Here is a 23,443-nt window from a genome sequence, read left to right on the forward strand (position 1 = left end):
GATGATATCGAAGTCATGTTCACACAAAGTGATGACATCACAGCATGGTTTTCTCAAAAGTATAACAGGAAGTGATGGCTAATGTTGATGAAATCATTTCAGTGTTATGAACAAGTGATGACATAACAATTATGGTCTTAGAAAGTGATGACATCACAACAGGATTCTCAAGATATGATGAATAAGGTTATTTTTTTAATGGTTCTCAAAATCAACATCACAGATTCATTCCCTAGAAGCAATGACATCATAGCAGGATTTTCAAAATGACTATATTACGCATGTGCTCAGAATGTGATGACATCTGATGATGTCAGTGTTTTGTGTCTTCATCTTCTTCATTGTCATCAGTCATCACTGTCACTAAGGATCCTACTGCTTTCCCCACTTGGCCAGCTCTGTTAAACAGTTCGCCGACATTGTTACTTCCTGAAATACAAAGATATCAGTTTTATTTTACTAACACCTGCATTTGATAACTAATAATTCAAAAAAGATCATAGAAACATTATCAATAAGCCGTTACACTACAGTTTTCAATAGTGAGAGAATAGGAGAACATGGCCCCTGTAGGACTCAAACCCACAACCTCTTGGGTCAGAAGTAGACATGTTATCAATATAATTCATCACTTGCGCAAACTTTGTGAAGGTTTTAAGGTATAATTGTATAACAATTGTATAACAACACCTCTTGCTCTGTCGGGATTGTAGGGTGGTAGGTTATTGTCTGATCCCAAAACTGGCCCACTAGTGTCTTCGATACCTGTAAAGAACTTACTGAGATATTTCCATTTTAGTTAAGGTTCCCTTCAGGTAAGTATATGCTTTTAATTGCAATTAATGAATTTGGTTCACATGTCCTAAAATGTGTATTTCTCCTCTGGGAGTACAAATTAATAATACCAAGAATATGTTCAATAAATATATTACAAATTAACAGTGAAACATACTTCCAGAATGCCCGTTGATTTGTGGGGTTGACTCCAATTGAGGATTAAAAATTCTTGTCCCAGGCGTTGGTTCTCGGTTTTCCTGTGGAAGGAACGAGTGAGATGAACTGGGCGTGGTCGGCAGTGACCCGTGGGTTGATGAGGACAGGGAAACACTCTTCTCTCCTGACTGGAAGATAAAAGAGTGATAAAATAGTGTGAACCCAATTTTGAGTTAAAAATTCTGCTATAATTTGTAGATGTGAAGAGCATATCAGAAGCAATTATCACGCGGAACAGTACATTAAAGGCAGTGTAAATCCCCAGACATTGGGCAGGGCAGGGCAGACTTACTATATTTCACCATTTTATCATGCATATCTAGAAACGTGCAAAGAAAACTTATAACGTTATTGAGATAAACAACAATCTAAACTCATTTTAAAACATAACATCAAATTTCTTACCACATCCAGCAGATGTCGCAATCTCTGTAGTTGGCCCTCCAGCTGTCGATTATGGTCTTCCAAAATTCTCATCCGTGCTTCAAGACGTCCCTTGTGCTGTCGAAGCAGGTTGGCTTCAGCAAGCATTTCCGCATCATGACTTGGAAACTCGCCATCGATTCCTGGAAGGTCCTCGATTTGACTTTTATTGTTATTGTGTTCTTGTTGCGTTCGTAATCGATCATACTCAGCTTGTAAAGTCCTGGAAAGATAAAAACATAGCTTGATAAATTATGTTTTATTTTTGTTTATAATATTCTCTGCTTAAAACGTAATTGAGATAAACAACAATCTAAACTCATTTTAAAACATAACATCAAATTTCTTACCACATCCAGCAGATGTCGAAATCTCTGAAGTTGGCCCTCCAGCTGTCGATTATGGTCTTCCAAAATTCTCATCCGTGCTTCAAGACGTCCCTTGTGCTGTCGAAGCAGTTTGGCTTCAGCAAGCATTTCCGCATCATGACTTGGAAACTCGCCATCGATTCCTGGAAGGTCCTCGATTTGACTTTTATTGTTATTGTGTTCTTGTTGCGTTCGTAATCGATCATACTCAGCTTGTAAAGTCCTGGAAAGATAAAAACATAACTTGATAAATTATGTTTATTTTTGTTTATAATATTCTCTGCTTAAAATGTTCATATAGCAAAATAAATGCTCTGCGGATTTGAGAATATCCCAGGCAATAATGTATGCAACAAATATTACATACCTATTTTCTTCTTCCAAGTCATGAATCATGGCCTCAAGTTCCGATTTCTGGTGAACGTTCACCGCCATCATAATCTACATTGGGCTCTTCAACTGTAAAAGTAGGGATAAGGAATCATGTTTAAAAAATAAACTATAACTAATTTAAAAGATACCACTATGTATTGATTGTAAAATAAAAGATAACAACACTTTTTTTCTGCTTAACCCATGAATTTTGAGTGATAAACCTTTAACTACTATTTAAAGAATGCATTTATGGTAAATATTATTTACTGATAACAAGATTGTAACCCGTGTATTTAATACCTGAAAACTCACTTATATTAAATGACTGGGGGTCCTTAAAGATTTACATTGATCAACGATTGTCTCATAAGGTAGAAATACTGTGTTTTATGCTCTTTTTCTTTCAAATTAAACATGGTATCCTTTATAAGAACCATTGTTAACGATATGACTCACCCTTTTTCGGTATATAAAAGAATTGCATTAAATGTGGTACTACTTATTTGGGAGTTAGAGTGCATCTTTAGATATGAGTCTTAAATTAGCAAGCAATATTTTTGTCACCAATTTACAATTAACATTAACTGCTTATTTGCCATGAAACAAGGGCTCATCTTCTTTTTACATTAGAAATGTTCCATAAAATGCCCTTTATTGGCTTAGTTTGAGTTTCAATGTGACGAAAACATTGCCTTCGATTTATAAAATTTTACTGTAGCAATAATATTGCGATCCTATATACAGCATGTTGTGAGGTGTCACCGTTGAGGCTCTGGCAGTACTGGGTAATAAGGTGATGCTCATCATCTCTAAAAATATATGTCAAATGTTATAACATCCAGCCACACTGCTTATCAATAGAGTAAAATCACAAAATGTGAGGAATAATCCCTCTATATCTTTGTTGAATAGTTATTTCAAGTAAACAAAGTGAGGAACATGTTAAAGCGAATAATGTTTCAGTGCATGACATATAAGAAAGGTTTTCTAAATTTGTTTTCAACAATAATACAAATGCAGCTAATTGTATAAAACTTGAATAAGTTGTCCACAAATGATCTTGTTTTCAAATCTGATTGATATGATTGGTTAGTAACGATTATTGGATAACTTAAAATGACCAATCAATAGTTCTTTGGCTAACTTTGACCAAACCCCCCAAAAACATCCAGTTTTATACAATCGGCTGCTGGAAGCTTAAAAATGGCTTCATTTTGTTCTCAAACAAAGCCTAAACAAATTAAGTTTCTCCTTTTTTATCGAAGCGTCACCTAAACGTCAGGCGTCTGCGTAGTCTGTTGTTGTTCCAGCTCGGCTAAACGGTTTGCATATAGTTCCAGACGAGAGTGCATGTCTTGTGATATACTATGCTGCGGTGAGGAGTGGGGCTGAAAATACAGGAGAATAGCAAGTTTTATACAACTGCAATAAGACAACCATAAACGGAATGAATCACTTATACACTTTTTAGCATACTTTTGATACTTGCTCTACATTTGTGAGAATTACAAGTGAACATGTGTACGAAGTTTCATGCTAGTACAACATAAATTGTTTTTGAGCGATGTGCAATTTTTAAGTTTTTCAACAAATTCTCTTCTCCCATATCAATAATTGGACAATTTTCTTTGAAATGCAGACAAGCTATATATGGCTTCATTTGTCATACACTTTGTGCCATTTATAGTGACGTCAATGAATGACGTCAATGAAATGCATTATCCAATAAAACCGTCTTTACCAACAATAAAATCCTCTTTACCAAATAAAGTCCTAAAACCAATCTATATTAATTTAGTAAATTTAAGTGGTTGCCCAAGTTGTTTAACCAATGACAGAGCTCATAAATACTTAATTGAAGTTTCATATAATTCAACAGAAGACAATATCTTGGGGATCTTAAAGCTGCACTCCCACAGAGTGACACTTTTGATATTATTTTTAGTTTTTGTCCCAGAATCGGCTAATTTTGGTACTAATGCCTTCAATACAGTCCGACAAGATTAAACTCACAATAGAACAGATCCCAATTGCTTGGAAAACTGCTAAAAATCATTTTTTCTTAAAACCATTAAACTTATAAACCATACAATCTTTAGTATTGATGGAGGGAGTGCATATCCACCTTTAACCAAATCCTAGATCAACCTGATCGATGCAACAATGACTTTTTTCCAATGAATCAATAAAAGAATATTGCACTGAAACGAACACATCTACAATTTCCACTTAGTTCTTATTTCAACCATCAATCATCAAATATTTACCATTCGATCAGTTCCTAGAAAATCAAATTCTCTTGTTTTAACTACTTTTATCACACACAATCTATAGGATAGTGATTAATTATTTATCTTGCATCAAACAGTTCCCTTTTCGACATCTGTATCTGTTTTTTGATGGCAAGCAGTTATGCTCATTTTTTTTGTTTTTTAATCAAGATGTTAAGTTATTTCTTAACATCAGAAATCTTATTCTTATTGCTCAAAATCAGAGTAAAATTTTTAACATAAAACATTTTACATAAACAGATTAAAACTAAGGTATTTTAGATAGTTATAGTTATATAATCATCTAACCATAGGATACATTTTTCAGGAAAATGGCAAATATTAGGAAATGACTTAGGATGGTTTATAAATACTGGTCATGGTCATTAAAAACAATAGCTTTAGCATGGCCTTTATAACAGTGCAATTATTACATTTTGCCAATTATTATCATAGATTTGAATTCCCAATAGCAGACACAAACACCAACATATCTTTCCAATGAGCAGTGTTCATAATAACCAGACCCAACAGACGTCAACCATATGAATGAAGCAGAAATGATGCTAACAAACCCTTTCCCTAGCCAATCAAGAGCTGCCAATAGCATTGACCTCTAACTGTTACCTTGACCTTAAGGGTGAGCATTTGAATGCTATAATCACGCTTCTACCGATACTGCTGTATAGTTCTGTGCAGTTTGATATAAAATCAAAAATCAATAAGTATGCTACATTTGAGAATCGATAGTTAAACGGTCTGTCAAATGGATTATATTTGGACATCACTAGGGGTTGGACATTTGCTACGCATTGTGCAACGTCAAACTCATAAATGACATTAAACACATGATGAAGAATCAAGTGCATATTCGGGCTTTGTTGGAAAGAGGATTGGTATTTCTTGGTGCAAAACATTCAGTATCTGAAAACAGGTCTTATAAGCCTAGCTGCTTTGAATGTCTGTACTGATATGAGGTAAAATAAAATAGATTTATTTATAAATGACATCAAAACTTGACATAACGGTCACACATAGAACAACCTTTACAGCAGTACATCCAATGTTTGTCGCAAAATTTAAAGATACTTCAGGTAATAGATTACAAAATTCCACTTCGTATACGACATGTTCCATAACACCACTATTTAGTAACTGAACGTTTATTGCAAAATTCATAGAAACTTCATGTAATAGATTATAAAATTTCAGTCTGTATATGACATGATCCGTAACATTACTGAATAGTAACTAAATGTTTGTCACAAAATTGAAACAAACTTTACATAACAGGTTAAAAAATTCCATCCCGTAACTGAAGTAGCTGAATATTTGTCACAAAATTTAAACAAACTTCATGTAATAGGTTACGAAATTCCACTACGTAGGTATATCCAACACGTTCCGAAATTCCACTTCGTAAGTGCTACACCACTTAAGTTAATGAATGTTTGGTACAAGACTTCAAACCATTTTTTTATCACTGATTCCAGTATTCACCTCCAAACACAACTGTATTATAAATAATTTTCTGTTACAATGCCAATGAGGTACTAACTATTTGCCACAAATTAAAAACCAACATTACAAAAGACTACAATACTCCAGCTCAAAAACAACTGTATAATAATTGATGATGTGATTGAATATTTGTCACAATTCAAACTCAGAATGTGATGTGAAAACTCAGAGTTTAATTATCAATATCAAATGTACTCTAAGATTAGTTTGTAGTTTAATTTTCAAACTCATTTGTACTGTTAGATAAGTTTGTAGTTGAGTTATCAATCTCATATGTACTCTTAAATTAGTTTGTAGTTTAATTATTAAACTCGTCGGTTCGCTTAGATTAGTTTGTAGGAAAATTATTAAATTCATCGGTACACTTAGATTAGTTTGTATTTTAATTATTAAATCCATCGGTAAAAATAAAATAGTTGACATACGCGTTATGCTTAGACATTTATCTTTGTATATAAACAAAGCTAAAATATTTATGTATTAAACTCCAGAACTATTCTGGCGCATGGCATTAAAATTAAAAGACAATAATTTTGCACCAACCTATTAAACAATATTATTGAGTTATAATAAGAAACATAGTTTAAATGATTACGTAAAGGGGAGGGTTGAATAGCTTATGTGAAACAACAAGCAACGTAAGTTGATTAATTAAAATAGATGTATTACTACAATTCAGCCTAAAAATGAAGTTTGATATCAAAAGTTTAGTAGAATTCAGGTTTATGCTAGTTTCATGGGCTAATTATGTTTAATCTACAGCTATCATATTTATAGGAAATATTATTTCAAAGATCGGGGTCTGTTTTGCATTTAATTTTACTTTGATATGTTTAATACAAATGTGTTCAGTACGTTATACCTTAAAAATACGTTTGTTTTATTAAACACTCGAATCATACGTATCTTTAATATATAAAAAATGAATTATTTGGAAGATTTAACCGAATGCTGCATTTAAAGGCGAGTCGAATATACACATCTCTCGCTCATGATTTGTAAAATGCACTTTTAACGAAAAAGTAATGTATAACGAAATAAAGTATGGCAACTCATTAGGAGTGTAAAACCTTAGATATTGACATAACCCTTTAACAAACGTCGTTATATGCTCTGTCGAATATCGTCTTGAAGACCACAGTTTTGAATATTGTTACTAATGGGATTTGGCGTTTCGTTGTAGAGTGATTGGTTGAGCGGTTCAGGCTTTCCCGGCAGTTATCAGCTAGTAAGTTCCAATCACAGCAGTCCCAACGTTTATCAATAAGCGATACCGGCAGAAACTAGTTAGATTTCCTATCTTATATATTATATACAGATGATCATTGCAGACACGGGACACCCTATGAAGCCAAACATAAAAAATACTATTTTTAAATAAATAAATAAAATAAATTATAATGACATTATCAGACTGAATCTACACTTACTTTAGGGGTCGCATGCCATACAAATGCACTCAATATAAGATGTCATGAGTTGTTTGTTTCTGCACTTTTCAGTCCAATATTAATTGAGAAAGTTGAATTCCAAAAACAATTAAAATGAAACATCAAATCTATAACAAAGCATTCCTGAACACATGACAATATATGTGTCTCATAAGTTCCCCATACTACATGCAGTCAATCATGAATATACAAAAATAAATGTGTCGTGGGTGTCGTTTGTGTTGTAGATGTGTTGTGGGTTTCGAGGGTGTCGTTTGTACTGTGTGTGTCGTGAGTCTTGTGGGGTGGAGGGTGTTGTGGGTTGAAGATGTCATTGGATTCTTTGAAGCGGTGTTTGTCATGGGTGTTATGGTTGTCGTCATAACAAAACATTTTTACTCCTGGACATAACCGTGGGATATTGGTATCAAGGCCCACCAATCGAATAATGCACAATCTTTAACTGGGCCATACTTAATAACAGTTTGTTATACAAGATAAACCAATATTTCAGTAATAAGCCAGTCTATCTAGCGATGTCTTTGATATAAATCAGTTAATGGAAATGGAACACATGCCATATGCTTCGTCGCCAAAAGCATGGGCAATTTTTTATCACCACAATTTGGTACTTTACCCTATATCGAAGCAGTGAGTGTTATCTCTCCTAAGGTGTTTTATAACGCAAATTGCTGAATGCTAAAATATTTACAGTGGTCTACTATAGTCTCATAAGGAAGAAATACCGTTTTTAATGTTCATGTCTTTCCAATTAAACTCGGTATCCTTCATAATAACCATTGTTTTCGACAATTATTCATCCTTTCTGGAATATTAAACACAATAATATGAATTGTGGTAAATCTTATTTGGGAGCACGAGTCCATCTTAAAATGACTTAACTTTCGAATTAAACACGGTTTCCGTCATAAGAACCATTTGTTTCGATATATAATCCCATTCGGTAAATGAAAACATGTGTATTTATTGTGTTACTGCTTATTTGGGAGTAAGAGTGCATCGTTTAATTGTTATTTGAACTTCTGTTGGTGATGGTCTTGATTCATAATGGACAAGTTATCTCATCGTCTCAACACGGATTTTGTTCACATTGAACATATTTAGTTTATTTATAATATTACAGAATTGGTATTCTGGCACGTTTATATATGGAAACGCTCTATTAGGCATACGTTCACTTCAAACCTCGTATCGATTTATAGATATATAAACGGTTACCTACATGTACATTGCCAATATCAAAGGGCTTTTACAAACTGTGCGAGTCACACGATAATATCTGTGTTATCTCGCTTAATTGTATTACTTATGCGTATGATCGTTTCATATACCAGACGATCTGCTGTGTTAACGAAAACTTACTATCTGAAGTAAGAGTACGTGTGCACCACCATAGAATGGTGCTTTTTGTGTTAAATAACGTTTTAATAATTTGAACACTCTAATAATTATATCTGTAAATTAAGACTGCTTACGTCCACTTTCAACAATACAAAGGTAGCACAAAGGTCAAAGTAGGTTTAAACGTGAATACATCATCATAGTTTGAAACTGATGTCCAGTATAGAATATAAATATTAACGTTAATACTTAAGTGTCCAATCTAACAGCTGAGGGCGCGCCCTCAACAAAAACGTACTTGGTCTTGGGACTGATCTACAGTTATAGAACTGGGTAAGTAGCAGTCTTATATGAAGACATACTTTAAGATTGCGTTTGAGAAGGTTCGACTTAGGTCGATCTCGTATTCCCTCAGAGGAGTGTTTCTGTTCAATAACGAAGGTTATGAATGACCAAGAGTGACGCAAAACAGCAAGAAGCAAGCGTATGTGCCATCGCATTGCCTTTGGGGTATGTCAGTTTGAGGATAATTCAGCTCACTTAATTAAGGTTGAAAGGAACCAAATGACGGCCAAGTGTTTCTCACGTCCACATTGTCCCTCAATATTTTTGCGCAGAGCAGTATAATTATATGTATTTGATATGACTTTAAAGGGACAAGACACCAGATGATACATTTCCACATTACACATGCATTTTTCGCAGTTTATACTCATTTTTCCAATTCGCAATTTACTTGGGTTGTCTACCACGTAAATTACAGTAAGTTTAAAATTAGCGTCGGTATATTTATCTGTAGTCAAAAACAGATATGACTGAAACTGGGAAATCATTATGCGCATATACACAAACACAAAAAAATCTTAAATAACATTGATGCTAATCCAAAAATTCTATCAAATTACTACAAGTATATGATAATATTATTATATAACACTCTACTTTTTTAAAGTTTTTCGCGTTCAACAGGAAAATTCCGTAGGGATTTTATCGAAGGGTACTTTAAAATATCCCAGTTGGATAGGGAACATCATTAAACGCTCAATAGTTTAAACTATGAAGCGATTTAGCATCGATTATGATTAGCATTTATTGTTAAACATTAGGCGATTCTGGTAAAAAATACGCAAAATAACCTTTAACCGTAATCTTAAAGTATGAATATGGTTTTCAATCAAAAACTTCAATAGGGATTCAAATATAGTAACATGGAATGCATTTTGAATATGTTGGTAAAGATCATTGTAACTGAAATGGAAAACAGTTTCCACGCAATAGCTTTAGACCGCTAGATTAATTGTTGATGTATACATTTATATTAATACAAGAGTTTTTCACGTCAAATTCTTTTCCGATCATTAGAACTTTATTTTTCCAACTCTAATTCTTTGTCATAGTCATAACAGTAAAAATGAAATGTATGTTATAATCATATAAATATTTAAGACATACCGAATATATTCGGCAACTAAATGTATTTATTTCAAGATTTCTACAGGGCACTGCAAGGGCCGCTGTGTAATATTTGGCTCAAGTGTCTCATAACGGCCAGAGACGTAGTAAGACAAAGAAAAAGAAAAATTTTCAATCTTTCTTTTAGTTACAAATGATGCAAAGTGGATGATACTTTGACTAGTACATGTGTACTTTAAGATTGAATTTGGGGCTGATATTAACAAGGCATAGGACTGCTGCTACAATTTGGATTATAATCTTTGATGTGAACATATTTTCTACTAGTCCAAACTGAAAACCTTAATTCGTCGTATTGCAACGTTTTTCGTTTGTACCAAAAGTAAATAAAATCCCCCACTCCAAAGTTTATCAGCGTATTTAAAATATGAACATACCTAAGTTGTTAGGACCGATAAGGGCTTAATGGAAACTCATTTGTTACTTGCATTCAATATCTCTTTTTATCTTATTTTCTGCCACATAACGTTACATATCCAAAGTGTTTTAGAAAGAATGACTGATCTATAAGTTTATTAAAATTGTATATGGACATGTATAAAGCTCAATGTTTTAGTATTAGTGTTGCATTTCCGTATAACCTCGTGCTATTTGTGAAGGTAAGTTATTTTGTATAGCCTTCTTTCTCATCTAATAATTTCTTTGTAGTGTTTTCTTTATCAACTATTTATACCCATTGTAGTTAACTAAATTACTGTTTTATAGTCAGTACATGTTCCAACTGCTGCAATGTCAGACTGATTGACTGATAGCTTCACATCGACATACATTCACTGTATTTCAGTAATGGTTTATTATTTTTGCCATACAGTTCTGGCGTGTTGGCGGGGACATGACAAACCTCGGATAAATTGCATAGTAAATGTAATATCTTTAAACGTTTCATTGACATATTTCAGTTGAATCAACATTACAGATAGCCTAGGAACTTTTATAAGTATTCAAACTGTAACGCACCTTTAAATATCTAACGTAGCAACCTCAGGGTCGCACTTATATATCTCTCCGATAGATAGATAACGTTATGTTGCAATTCACCATTGATGTCCTTTTTTAAGACCTTTTTATAAAACATGGGCAAATTGGCAATGGGTTCTGAGTCAGAAAAGATAGGAACAATGCAATCTTTATTTATAATTGCAGCAAGTAGATAGATCTCCAGGTTTGTATTTTTTAATTTAATTGGAGTCAAGATATCTTTGGTGTATGTATAAAATATATGTTTGTTTGTTTTTTATCAGAATTGCTGTTAATGAAGTAGAGCTCTAAATTCAGATAAAATTGTTGATTTGTCTTCTGATAGAATGCATTTTTAGAACAACTTATATGTTATATTATAGTTTAAATTGTGAAGAGAAATAATTTCTTGTTTAACAATCCGATCAATTCTCCTAGTAAAATTTCTTGATTCCTTAAACATACAGCTATCATCGTGTGTCCCAACTTCTAAGAAATGTTTATTTCAGTGGCGAGGAAAACCATACCATAAATATTGTATAAATATTATTTTTTTTCATATTCAACAAACATGTTTAAAGAGTCACCGATATTTACGTAGGCATGTAAATTTTTAAAACGTATTTTAATATACGAACGTCTATAAAAATATCAACGCTTAAGCCTACGTCACGTTTGTAACCTTTCGTAGTTGATTAATATTGCCGACATACATCTTTTAAGTATAACTATATTATGAAATTTAATACTAATAATACCTATTCATTTTTTTACTTCAAAATTTGAATACCATAGCCTTAGTTTTGACAAAAAGAATTATACAAGGAACTGGATGTTATTTTCCGAGCTCCATCAGGTCTAAGTTTGAAGTTCAATACTTGGGCTATTGTCAATCAAAAACAGTTTGCACATCGCATTGATATTTATCGGACAGTCTGAATATGTGCTTTTAAGTTTGTAGCTATCATTTCAAGATGAAATATAAGCTGATAAAGGTGTTTCAATCTGAATTTCACATATCAGCACAATAGGACCTCTACAATTGAGAGAATAGCACGGCCAAAGCATTGGTTTAGAATAAAGCAAATTTTCTTTATATATATGTTTCAGCCAAATTAATTATATGTTCATTAATACAAGTGTGCTCATGTACGGCGTTACACAAACGAGATACTTCTTTGTTCCAATTGTGTTAAGTGTAATCATAAGCAAGAGTAAATATTTCTAAAAGAAACGGATGTTGTGTTCAAAAGAGTGCAAACTAGTTGTTGTTTTTAATTGATTATATTTCGGCAAATAATTTACGTTGACATAATAAATAATTACATAATTGACATTTACGTATTAACTACAAACGATATATTTCCTCCGACTCCAGACATGGATTTCTGGTCATTCTACTTGTCAAGTATCCTTTTCTCACTCCACAGACCTAGATATCTGGTCATAACACCCATGAAAGATTATCAGTAACTAGCTTGTGCTTGGTGGAAAAAGTAGTTCCACACGGGTACTTTTTTATCTTTCTATTAAGGATTTCCAGCATGGCAATATATTTGGATGTAATTATCTGGGGTTTGAGTAAATAATATCCGACTCTTTTCACATATTTATATTTGATACGATTAAGCTCTTTTGTTCCACTGTAAGAAAAATCAAACATATAAATCGACCCTTAAGTCATATTCAAACCAAACCTCGACTACTGGCTTATTCCTGTAGTTTATACTGTAGTATTGGAGTTGAACGGTTGTACCTTATATCTATAAGCATTTGAGATAATTTTCTTTCATGCTTTTCGATGAAATATGGAGTTTTACCAGTACAATAACAACAGTGAAAATATCAAAATAAGGAATGAAAATTTCAACTTTCAAAACTACTTTTAAAATCTATTGTAGTAACTTCCCCTTGATAAAAACAGAACACTTCACTTTAAACCAGAAAATGTTTGCAAATAAAACATATAAAATAATCTTACATAAGTTTTAATAAAGATATATTAGGAAATTAACAACCGTTTATTAGAAAAAATGGTTATCCCCTTTTTCAAACGTTTTCTTGATCTTGAAGCTGAATGTTCGAACATTTGCTTTCACACCAAACAAATTACAGACGAAAACAACTGTTCGAACATAAACAGAATGTTATATCATCGTTCAAATGTATTTTGAACTGTTTGTCGGTGTAATACATTATACGGACTTCCCGGAAAATTCACACAACAATTTACAGATTTACTGATATTTTTTTACTCCACCCACGCCTAAAAACTTGTCAACAAACTAGCGTGGTCCTAATCATAACCTGGAAATCGACCTGTCTTAACGCAAAACCGACTCCTCTCTAACAGTAAAACGACTGAAGATCCATGCTTCGCCACTCGTGAAAATATGTTTTTTCTACGACACTCGTGAAATAAAATACGATCTTACAATGAAATAAACAAATATCCCCTATTTCTTCATTTTGTTCCTAATCAGTTTCAAGTATTAATATTTCCTATGGAAATACAATTCAGGATTATCGATTCAAATGATGTCAAGTCATTCTTTTCCATTGATTATATCGAAAAGTTCCTGTTAGCAACTTGGAATGAGTTTACGTTAGGACGTCAATTCCTATGTAAGACGTGGTAAATTGCCAAATGATTTTCAGCAAAAACACATATATATCAGGGAACTACGACAACCTTGTTTCCGTCGCAAGCAAACTCACTATATATAATCATTGTGGCTGTCAAAGGGTAAACTAGTGTAACATGACTAGTTGACTGTGATTTAAAAACTGTGATTGTTAGAAGTAATCTTGCTAAATATGTCTCTGAGAACCTCTGGAGGTAAATGCATTGTATCTAGCCATAGTGGAGGTTATTTCAGAAAGTGTTCAAGTCGGAAAATGTGAATTTTAGAATTAAATGTTCTAATGAAAGGACCACCTACTCTAACATTCCCCTTCCTCCGCCTTTGCTACCAATACATACTCATTATTATCCTGCAATCATGCTAAGTCCAGATTTGAACATGTTTAAATACTTTGGTTTCAAGCCAACTAATAAAACATACGTATTTAACATACATGTTAACTTGTAAAAAACATAACACTTCATTGACTTAAAAACATTTCAATGCTTGGCGAAACTTGTGGTACATAATATATCATAAAATGTGCACATCTAGCTGTGTCCTAATTTCTTATCTTATTCATGTTTGTTATATAAACATTGAGCGTGAAGATTTGTCTCATAAATGCCATTCTAACATTTGCATGGTGGCATAGTTTAATCTTTGCGCTTAAATACGAACTACTTGAAAACTTAAGCAGTTTTGTGAGTGCCGTGTGGAAGCTGTAAAAAGTCGCCCCGCACTTACATTTAATGTTGTCATAATTTCCAGTTTTACAGAGACTGTGATCGGTAGTTTATGCACTGTGCTGTTTGTAGAGTTTTGTGCTCTTCTATGTTTCTTGTTTGTGAATTTGTGTTCTATGTCTTTGGCGTTTGCCCATTGCCACTAAACCGGGTTTATGTTTAAACTTTTTGCTACTGAGCATGTTTCTGTAGCTTTTGCATATATATTGATGCATAAACTTGAATAAATCAGGAAACCCTATGCTGTGAAAGTATTCGCCCCTCATCTTATCCGGATGTTACTTCACACAAAATACTAGAAGTGCAAAATGGTTATTAAAATAATACAATAACAACGTTTTTGACTGAGTAAAATGTTGCAAGCTTTATTATAAGTGTAGAGATTAATACAATTCTGATGACATTAACATAAAATGGGGATATCAAAAGAATTTCTGATGGATTTGTTGTGAAAGTCTTAATCGTTGTGTTTGAAAGTTCTTATGTTGTGCTGTGAAGGAATCATGTTGGTGTTGTTTATTTATTCATGGTAATGCTATAAATGTATACATTAGTGCTTTGAAAGTATTCATTGTGGTATTGAGAAAGCAGACTATGTGGTGATGTTATGTTGTGATGGTAATATTGTGAAAGTAGTCGTTCTGGTTTTGTGAACGCAGTTTTGTTGGTGTTGTGAAGGTTGTCATGTTGTTGTTGTGAAAGTAGTCATGCTGGTGTTGTGAAGGTAGTCATGTTGGTGTTGTGTAGGTAGTCATGCTGTTGTCGTAAAGAAGTTAGGCAGGTGCTGTGGATATCATGTTGGTGCTGTGAAAGTAGTTATGCTGGTGTTTTGAAAGGAGTCTTGCTGGCGTTGTGAAAGTATTCATGCTGGTGTTGTGAAGGTATTCATGCTGGTGTTGTAAAGGTAGTCATGCTGGTGTTGGGAAAATAGTCATATTGGTGTTGTGAACGTATTCATGTTGGTGTTGTGAAAGTAGTCATGCTGGTGTTGTAAAGGTAGTCATTCTGGTGTTGTGAAGGTAGTGATGTTGATGTTGTGAAAGTAGATATGCTGGTGTTGTGAAGTTAGTCAAACTGGTGTTTTGAAGATAGTCATGCTGGTGTTGTGAAGGTAGTCATGCTGGTGCTGTGAAGGTAGTTATGCTGGTGTTGTGAAAGTAGTCATGCTGGTCTTGTGAAAGTAGTCATGCAGGTGTTGTGAATAAGGTCATGCTGGTGTTTGCAGTATTCATGTTGGTATGGTGTAGGTAGTTATGCGGGTGTTGTGAAGGTAGTCATGCTGGTGTTGTGAAGGTAGTCATACTAGTGTTGTTAAGGCATTCATGCTGATGTTGTGAAGGTATTCATGCTGATGTTGTGAAAGTAGTCAAGCTGATGTTGTGAAAGTAGTCATGCTGGTGTAATGGAATTAGTCATACTGTTGCTGTGAAGGTAATCCTACTGGTGTTGTGAAGGTAGTCATACTGGTGTTGTTAAGGTAGTCATGATGGTGTTGTGAAGGGAGTCGTGCTGGTGTTCTGCAGGTAGTCATGTTGGTGTTATGAAGGTAGTTATGCTGGTGTTGTGATGGTAGTTATGCTGGTGTTGTGAAGGTAGTCGTTCTGGTGTTCTGCAGGTAGTCATGTTGGTCTTGTGAAAGTAGGCTTGCTTATCCGGTGAAGGTAGTCATGCTGGTGCTGTGAAGGTAGTCATTCTGGTGTGTTCGTGGTGTTGTTGTGAGAGAGTTCTTGGATGAGTTGTGAATGTATTCATCGCGTTGTTTTGAAAGTCTTTATGGCTGTGTTTTGAAAGTATTTGTCGTGATACTGTGACAATAGCCACGGTGGCGTTGTGAGAGTATTCCTATTAGTGCTGTGAAAGTCTTCATTTTGGTTGGTGTTTGGTCTTTATTTTTTCCCTTTCCATTTATCAGAAGCTAAATGTATTTGTGCAACATAATTGTAATAATAATTTTATTGAGGTAAAGTAAATATTAAACATATATTACAATAACTTTCGTCTAAGCCCATTAAGGCTTGTATATAAACAGTTTAAAGATAAAAAGCTGTTTCCAAACCATAGATTAGATACTGCTTGAAGATTAAATGAACTTATGAACATTGAATAATAGAAAAGAGAGGATGTGCACTTTGCTCTTATTGTAAGTCATAATGCTTTAAGTTAAGAAATCGCTGTATCGTCGTTTGTAATTACAAGTCATTTGGCCCTATGTCTAAGATGTTTAAATTTAAAGAATTAAGAAAATAGTTTGTATCCGTTTGAATATTTTTGCATTTTCCACAGTAACATATATATGATGATATTCCAAAGTATTCATGAATTAATTTTTATATTTGTTTGAATCTACTAATTTAAAATATTTCTTTCGTTACTGCTCCTGTTAATTCGGGCTGGTAGTCTGGACTAAAAGTCGCTCTACAGTATATAAATAAGTTATTCCTATTGTGGCTCTGGACATTATTTTTTATTTAGCTCGTTGAAAACCAAAACGTCCAACAACCAATGAAAGTCAACACGGAAATGCACATTTTTACGCCGTCACGTTCCGTATAATGATTTGAAAATGTATGCACACAAGTTGTAAAGAGTTCTTATTTTCCTCGGAAGTTATATAAGATACCTTTGCGATATAATTTTCAGCGGAATGGTGTGCTTTTTCATAGAAACTAGCATTTTACTACTGCTTACATATTTGCTATTTGAACCCTAGCACCTCCATAGTGATTGTATCGATTTACAATTTCAAACAAAAATCTCAATGCTCCACATAACGTCTTAATTTATGATTCGTTTTGAAACATATGGTCATCTAAAAAGTCTCTCCATGGATGCACACCCCGGCGCTCCAACAGGATGAGCGCCTTTCTCTCTCTCTCTCTCTCTCTCTCTCTCTCTCTCTCTCTCTCTCTTCTACCCTTAAACAACATGAATAGCGTAAGGTGTGAGAATTATAAAAGTAACCAGTATAATGCCAAACTATTCATTAAGGATAACATTTTGCTTCGTTGTGTTCTGTGGACGAAGTTTTTCACGCACTACCTGTATGTCTATGTTTCCAACGGATAAAGCAGGACGTATGATAACTCTACCATACGGAGTTCCCATTAATGAACTCCGGTTGATTTTGCTAATACGTAAAAATAATGTAAATGTAGTTGTCGTCGTTAAGCTTATAACGGTCTGCTTGAGACTTATAATGGCTACATTATGGATTGACCCCTTCACATCCCAAAGTGAGACTCAAACAAAATTTTACGCCCGACGGTTGATAAGATATTTCCCAAAGGAATAATTTTATCCGCGAAATGTCAAGAGACCTACGATGAATGCCATCTTGAGAAGTACCACAGTGTAACTATTGAGTATGGTTTTAATCTCTAATCTAATCAAATGTAATCTCGAAATTCGATCTAACACGTTTATTAAAAGTTATAAACTCGTAAGATTGGTATATTTTAAAGGATGATCAAGATTTGCGGTCAGTTCAGTGCCAAGAAAGACTTTTGAGAACAGAAAGGTTTTCTTCCAGTATATGTATAATTAAAAACTAATATCTAGTTATTAGACACACTCACACACGCGCGCACACACACACATACACACACACACACGCACGCACACGCACACACACACGCACTCGCACACGCACACACACACACACACACACACACACACACACACACATTTAATTCAGTCATTGTATAAAGAGAAACTCTACATCAGGTACACGCCGCACACAATAACCGTGCATTTTACTTTTATAAATTATTCCTTATGCGTTCTGCTTTCTCCAGATGTTAAAGATGTCCTTGTATTACCTTGTTTTATTAACCTACTCAGGATCCTATTTCTTACTAAACATCTTAGTTTTTCTTTTCCCTAAAAGTTTGGTTAAGTGTAAACAAAGATCTGGACACATATCTGAAACGTGTCACAGCAATTGCAAATAAACAGCATCGGGAGTCGAGGGGCCAATACATATCATGCAGCGAGTGGAAAATATAGGACAAAACATCCCATGGACAATCCATCAAATGTCATTTATAAAAGGTCGACAAAACGTCCAATATCATTTTGACAGGGTAGCAAAAAATCACATAATGGACATGAAATAAATAAAATATTTCGAAATCGTTATTTGGATTTCCTTTTCATTGATTCTTGGTAGATGGATTTTTTTTTCAAAATATTTAATGTTTTCTCAAAAAAGAAATTGAAGGTGTAGCTTGTTGTGGTGATAAATGTTTGTCCGGCATCAATTGTTCAAAAATGGCAATTGATGTTTTGTCCATTTGCTTTTGTTAGGCTTCCGCGAATGGGTGCTCGCAAACTCATATAAACTCTTTACGCCTAAAATGCTTTACATATTTTGATATAGTAAAGTCCAGTCGAATAAACCTATTTTTGCAACGTAGCGTCTGTATTGCTGTTTATACTCGCTTAACTACAATACAAAGTGCCTTTTTTGCCCTTAGCACCATGTCCTTTTTAAAAACCCGGCTAAAACTCTTAAGTTGAATATTTAAATATGTATATATATAATGTTGCAGGTTTTTTATGAGTTTATTGAAATAACATTGTTTGTTATAATTTTCAAAATAACCAATTTAAAATTAGTGTTCATACTAACTTATCAATATTTATGTCAATCATCTATGTCCCAATTGCCTATTAAGCGTGCAATGCATACCTTAATATATTTTTAGAGACTTTTTTGGAATCAATCAGAAACTTTAACAAATTTCTTTAACTAGACACATGTTCGGGAAAGAATTCTGATTGGAAGGTAATGTTTATGTAGGCCGCATGATTTTTTTTTAGATTGAATGTGACTTACAAACTGACAGGTCATAAGATACCAAAGTTTATATTCCGATCAACTACTGTAAAGTGTACTGGATTTTTTTGGGTAATTTAAATGATTAAGGTACATTTTAACTTAATCAAATTTTACACTTACTTATCAGGCAAGACTATTTATTTGGATTCATGTTTATTTTGTTACAGTTAATCCATACGTAAATGTATAGAATGAGTTGAAGTCCTCAACAGTCTATCCACCAGAGTGAAAGCCAGCAAAACGCAGCAAGATTTGTTCGACAGTGACAAAGACATTTTCGGCAGCTCTCCGATGGATCATACGGTAACTGATAAATGTGACACTTTTATTCAAAATCAATTCATACACATGTATAACTGATCTTAAACTTCATTCTAAATAATGCATTTATGGAAAACATAATTACTTATAACAAGAATATAACCATGTATTTAATAGCAGAAAGCGCAAATATATTAAATGATTGGTGAATGCTAAAAGATTTACTGTGGTATACTATGGTCTCATTAGGGAGAAATACCGTGTTTTATGCTCATTTCTTTCAAATTAAACTCGGTATCCGTCAAAAGAACCATTTTTTTTCAACATTTATTCATCTTTTTTGGAATATTAAAACAATATTATTAATTGTGGTAAATCTTATCTGGGAGTAAGAGTGCATCTTTAAATAGATAATTTACACTATACTTTTTTTAAGAAAAATGAGGTAACTGCAACAAATGGCATCATTTACAAATTGTAAAGTTTTCATTGATGTAATTAATATAGTCATTCTTAACTGCCGTCTGCTTTTGATGCTGTTGTACATATTGGAATTCGAACATGTCAAAACTACCTATGAAATAAAATATTTTAATTTTGTATCCTGTGATTTAAGACTACAAATAAATACCAAAAGTATGCTTTATCACCGTAAAGATGTTGCAAATTCACAAACCATTTCTTCAAAAAACCTTATTTCACTGTCATTTTTTGTTGACAGTACAATTTTGAGATTTATAATAACCCTAAAGAAAATTGATCACTAGAGAGGCCAAAAACAACTTAAGCGTAAAGCGACAAAATGGCTTAGAAAACAAATGATTGGACTAGATATAGAACATGTTAGAAAGAAACAAAGATTTTTTATTCGAAAAGCAGAATGTAATCACATCAATATATTCATGAATAAAAGCCTAAACATAATTACACTAAACCGTTTCACAATAACATTAAAGCTGCACTTTCACAGATTTGCCGTTTTGACATCTTTTTTATTTTTTGTTTTGGAATGAGCCAGTTTTTGCGTAAATATCAGCTAACCAGTGATATAAGATTGCTGACAAAAGATCAGATCACAGGTGTACATATTTCCATTCGAAAATTTATGTTTTATGGCTAAAAGCGTTACTAACGGTTTAAAAAAATTGCATAAACATTAATTTTTTAACTTAAATATGAAAATCTGCGATCTGATTTTTGTCAGCATAAATTGGCTCGTTCCAAGACCAAAAAATAAAAATGTTGTTAAAAGATTCAACCTGTGAGAGTGCAGCTTTAAATCGAAGAAGAAAGACAACATCGGCATAGCTCTTCTAAGGGATCATCTTGTCACCGATTGAAAAGGTAAGCGGACATCCTGATCGATCAGTTTCAATCAGTATTTACAAAGGACAATAACATTCGACAACCTCCACCACTCTCCAACCATAAACTTTATTCCAAAGAACTATTTTAGAGTGGGATAAAAATTCAGTGACAGTATTGTAAATACAGACTCAAAAGACCTCTTTAGAAATGGTTTAATATTTTCTGATTTACTGAGTACTTCTCCTTTGAATAAAAGCCAGTATTGGTCGCTTCAACGTACTCGCTCAAAGGTAGATTCAGAATGCCAGCAGTTGTACTATTTAATGATTGAAGCTATAAACTGGGCATGAACACAGTTAGCCCGGTTAAAGTGTGTGGAGTCCGAAGGAAGGGCCATTCATTTAAAGAATGGAAGTCGAGGTAAAAATATATGAAATTGAACAACATATTTTGTCACATACAGGAATCAATATTGAATATTATATACAAAATATCCAGAAGGCATGGCTAATGTTGAAAAATAAAGGTATATTTTGATGGTAAAAATGTTGGCAGCACAATGTTGAATGCTTTTTACCGACTTGCCTTTCTCTCAAAATTGTCTTAATTTGTGACTAAGTTTTCTCAACGGCGTCAAGCTTTAAGGTGACAGAATAAATCTGGAGTCGGGATAATCTTAAAAAAAACATCATTTAATAAAGCCTGAACGGCATTTTAGAATTACTAGTAATTAATACTACCAAGCAAACTTATATATTCTAAATATAAGGTCAATAGATTGTCCAACTAAGCTAGATGGCATTCCTGAAATTCTGTTTATATTTCAGCTGAGTCCTGAGCGCAGGAGAGTTGTTTAAATTGAGACACCCACATTTCAGACAACCAGATCGTCGGTATCATCCGAGGAGGTACCAAAATGAATATGTTCCTAATAAATTGAATGTTGTGAAATAACTTCCCACAATTGTAAACCATACTTAGACAATATGTAGAGCGCATGTTGAAACGACCTCGGTTCAAGCTCAAGCCACTCTAAGAGGTCATATGACTACATTTCATTTCCACTCAATATCCCTTAAGCCGTTTGAAGGATTTTGCCCGCTCCATTTGTCTTGAACCACTTAAAGGATTGAATAAATTTGCCACAAATGTGCACCATATTGAAGCGATGTGCAGAGTGCATGTTACAACCAGCTCTGTTCAAGATCAAACTCACAATAAGAGGTTTATATGACTATTATATGACAACATATATTGTCCGATGTTCACCATATCTAGATGATGAGCAGTTAAAGGTCAAAACACTTAGATGTCATAGGTCATATGACTACATTTACCCTCTATTCAATATTTCTTGAACCGCATTTAAAGTTTGGAAACAATTTTCAACAAATGTTCATCATATTTATATGATGTTCATATGGCATGTTACAACCAGTTTGGTTCAAGGTCAAGGTCACACTTAAAGGTCAAAGGTCAAAGGATTATAAATTTTGTGTCCGCACCATTTCCCTTGAATAGCTGGAAGGCTTTTGATATAGTTCGCCAAAACTTGTTCACCATATTGAAATGACGTCACACTTGGAGATCAAAGGTCATATGACTATATTTAACGACGATGTGTAAAGATAGAAACATCAGTTACAAAACAACCATCCGGTTGCCGTTAGCTTTAGCTTATTCAATTAATTGTTCCAAAATATCAAACACAACCACATTCTTAATTAATGTGACAGTGCTAGTACCGCATTAAACCAACAACATGGTATGAAATGACATCGAAATTTTAAATAACAAAAAGTGTACTTTTTTGCAAAACACAACATAAAGTGGTCAAACCGAACACGGGATTAATATAAATGTGTAAACCTACAATGAGTCTATTTAATCTCGAAAAAACAATGAAAGCGCTCACCCCCCTTCACACACACACTCAAACCAGTCATTTTTGTCAGTAAACAAAATTTCGAAAAACATCGTTTTTCATATGGTTGCATTCTATAAAAACAACGTTATTTTCAATAACAACTTCACATTCATTCAAAAGATTTTTTCGAGATAAAATTATAACATTTATGTGCTCTTTTCCATATAAATAAACATTTAAACCATTGCATATATCAACTTAAAACTTTTAAGCTTTGTTTAAATAAGTTTGGTGCAAGAACATCAACAATGTGATCCATATTATCAAATTACCTCCCTTGATTTATCACAAAATGGATGTAAATTTATTATTGATAAATAAAACTGTGTATTTGACTCCTGCACATTTCAAGAACAATAAATCTGAGTACCACTGTTGTCATATTGACTCATTTGACATAAAGGTGATGTTTTTAAATTTGCAAAACAAATTACATTTTATGAGGCTTTGAAAACAATAAGATGGAAGTTAATGGTGCATCGAAAGATGGCAATATATTATGGTGTGTTACAAAATGAGATAACTCTGACCAGTGTAAGAATACTGGTGCTGACGAAAACTTATA

The 23,443-nt window shown here is 33.5% G+C and overlaps 1 protein-coding gene across 1 annotated transcript; it reads right to left on the reverse strand.

Moving 5' to 3' along the window:
- Nucleotides 1-935: 935 nt before the first annotated feature.
- On the reverse strand, nucleotides 936-2,219 carry LOC128237938 (dystrophin-like). Its single transcript, XM_052953514.1, has 4 exons — nucleotides 2,152-2,219; nucleotides 1,753-2,007; nucleotides 1,399-1,639; nucleotides 936-1,121 (listed from the first exon to the last, which is right to left on the reverse strand). Exons 1-4 carry the CDS (start codon nucleotides 2,217-2,219, stop codon nucleotides 936-938), a joined length of 750 nt encoding a protein of 249 aa, XP_052809474.1.
- Between the last annotated feature and the right edge of the window lie 21,224 nt (nucleotides 2,220-23,443).

Source organism: Mya arenaria, chromosome 6, assembly GCF_026914265.1.
Source record: "Mya arenaria isolate MELC-2E11 chromosome 6, ASM2691426v1".
Lineage (NCBI taxonomy): Eukaryota > Metazoa > Mollusca > Bivalvia > Myida > Myidae > Mya > Mya arenaria.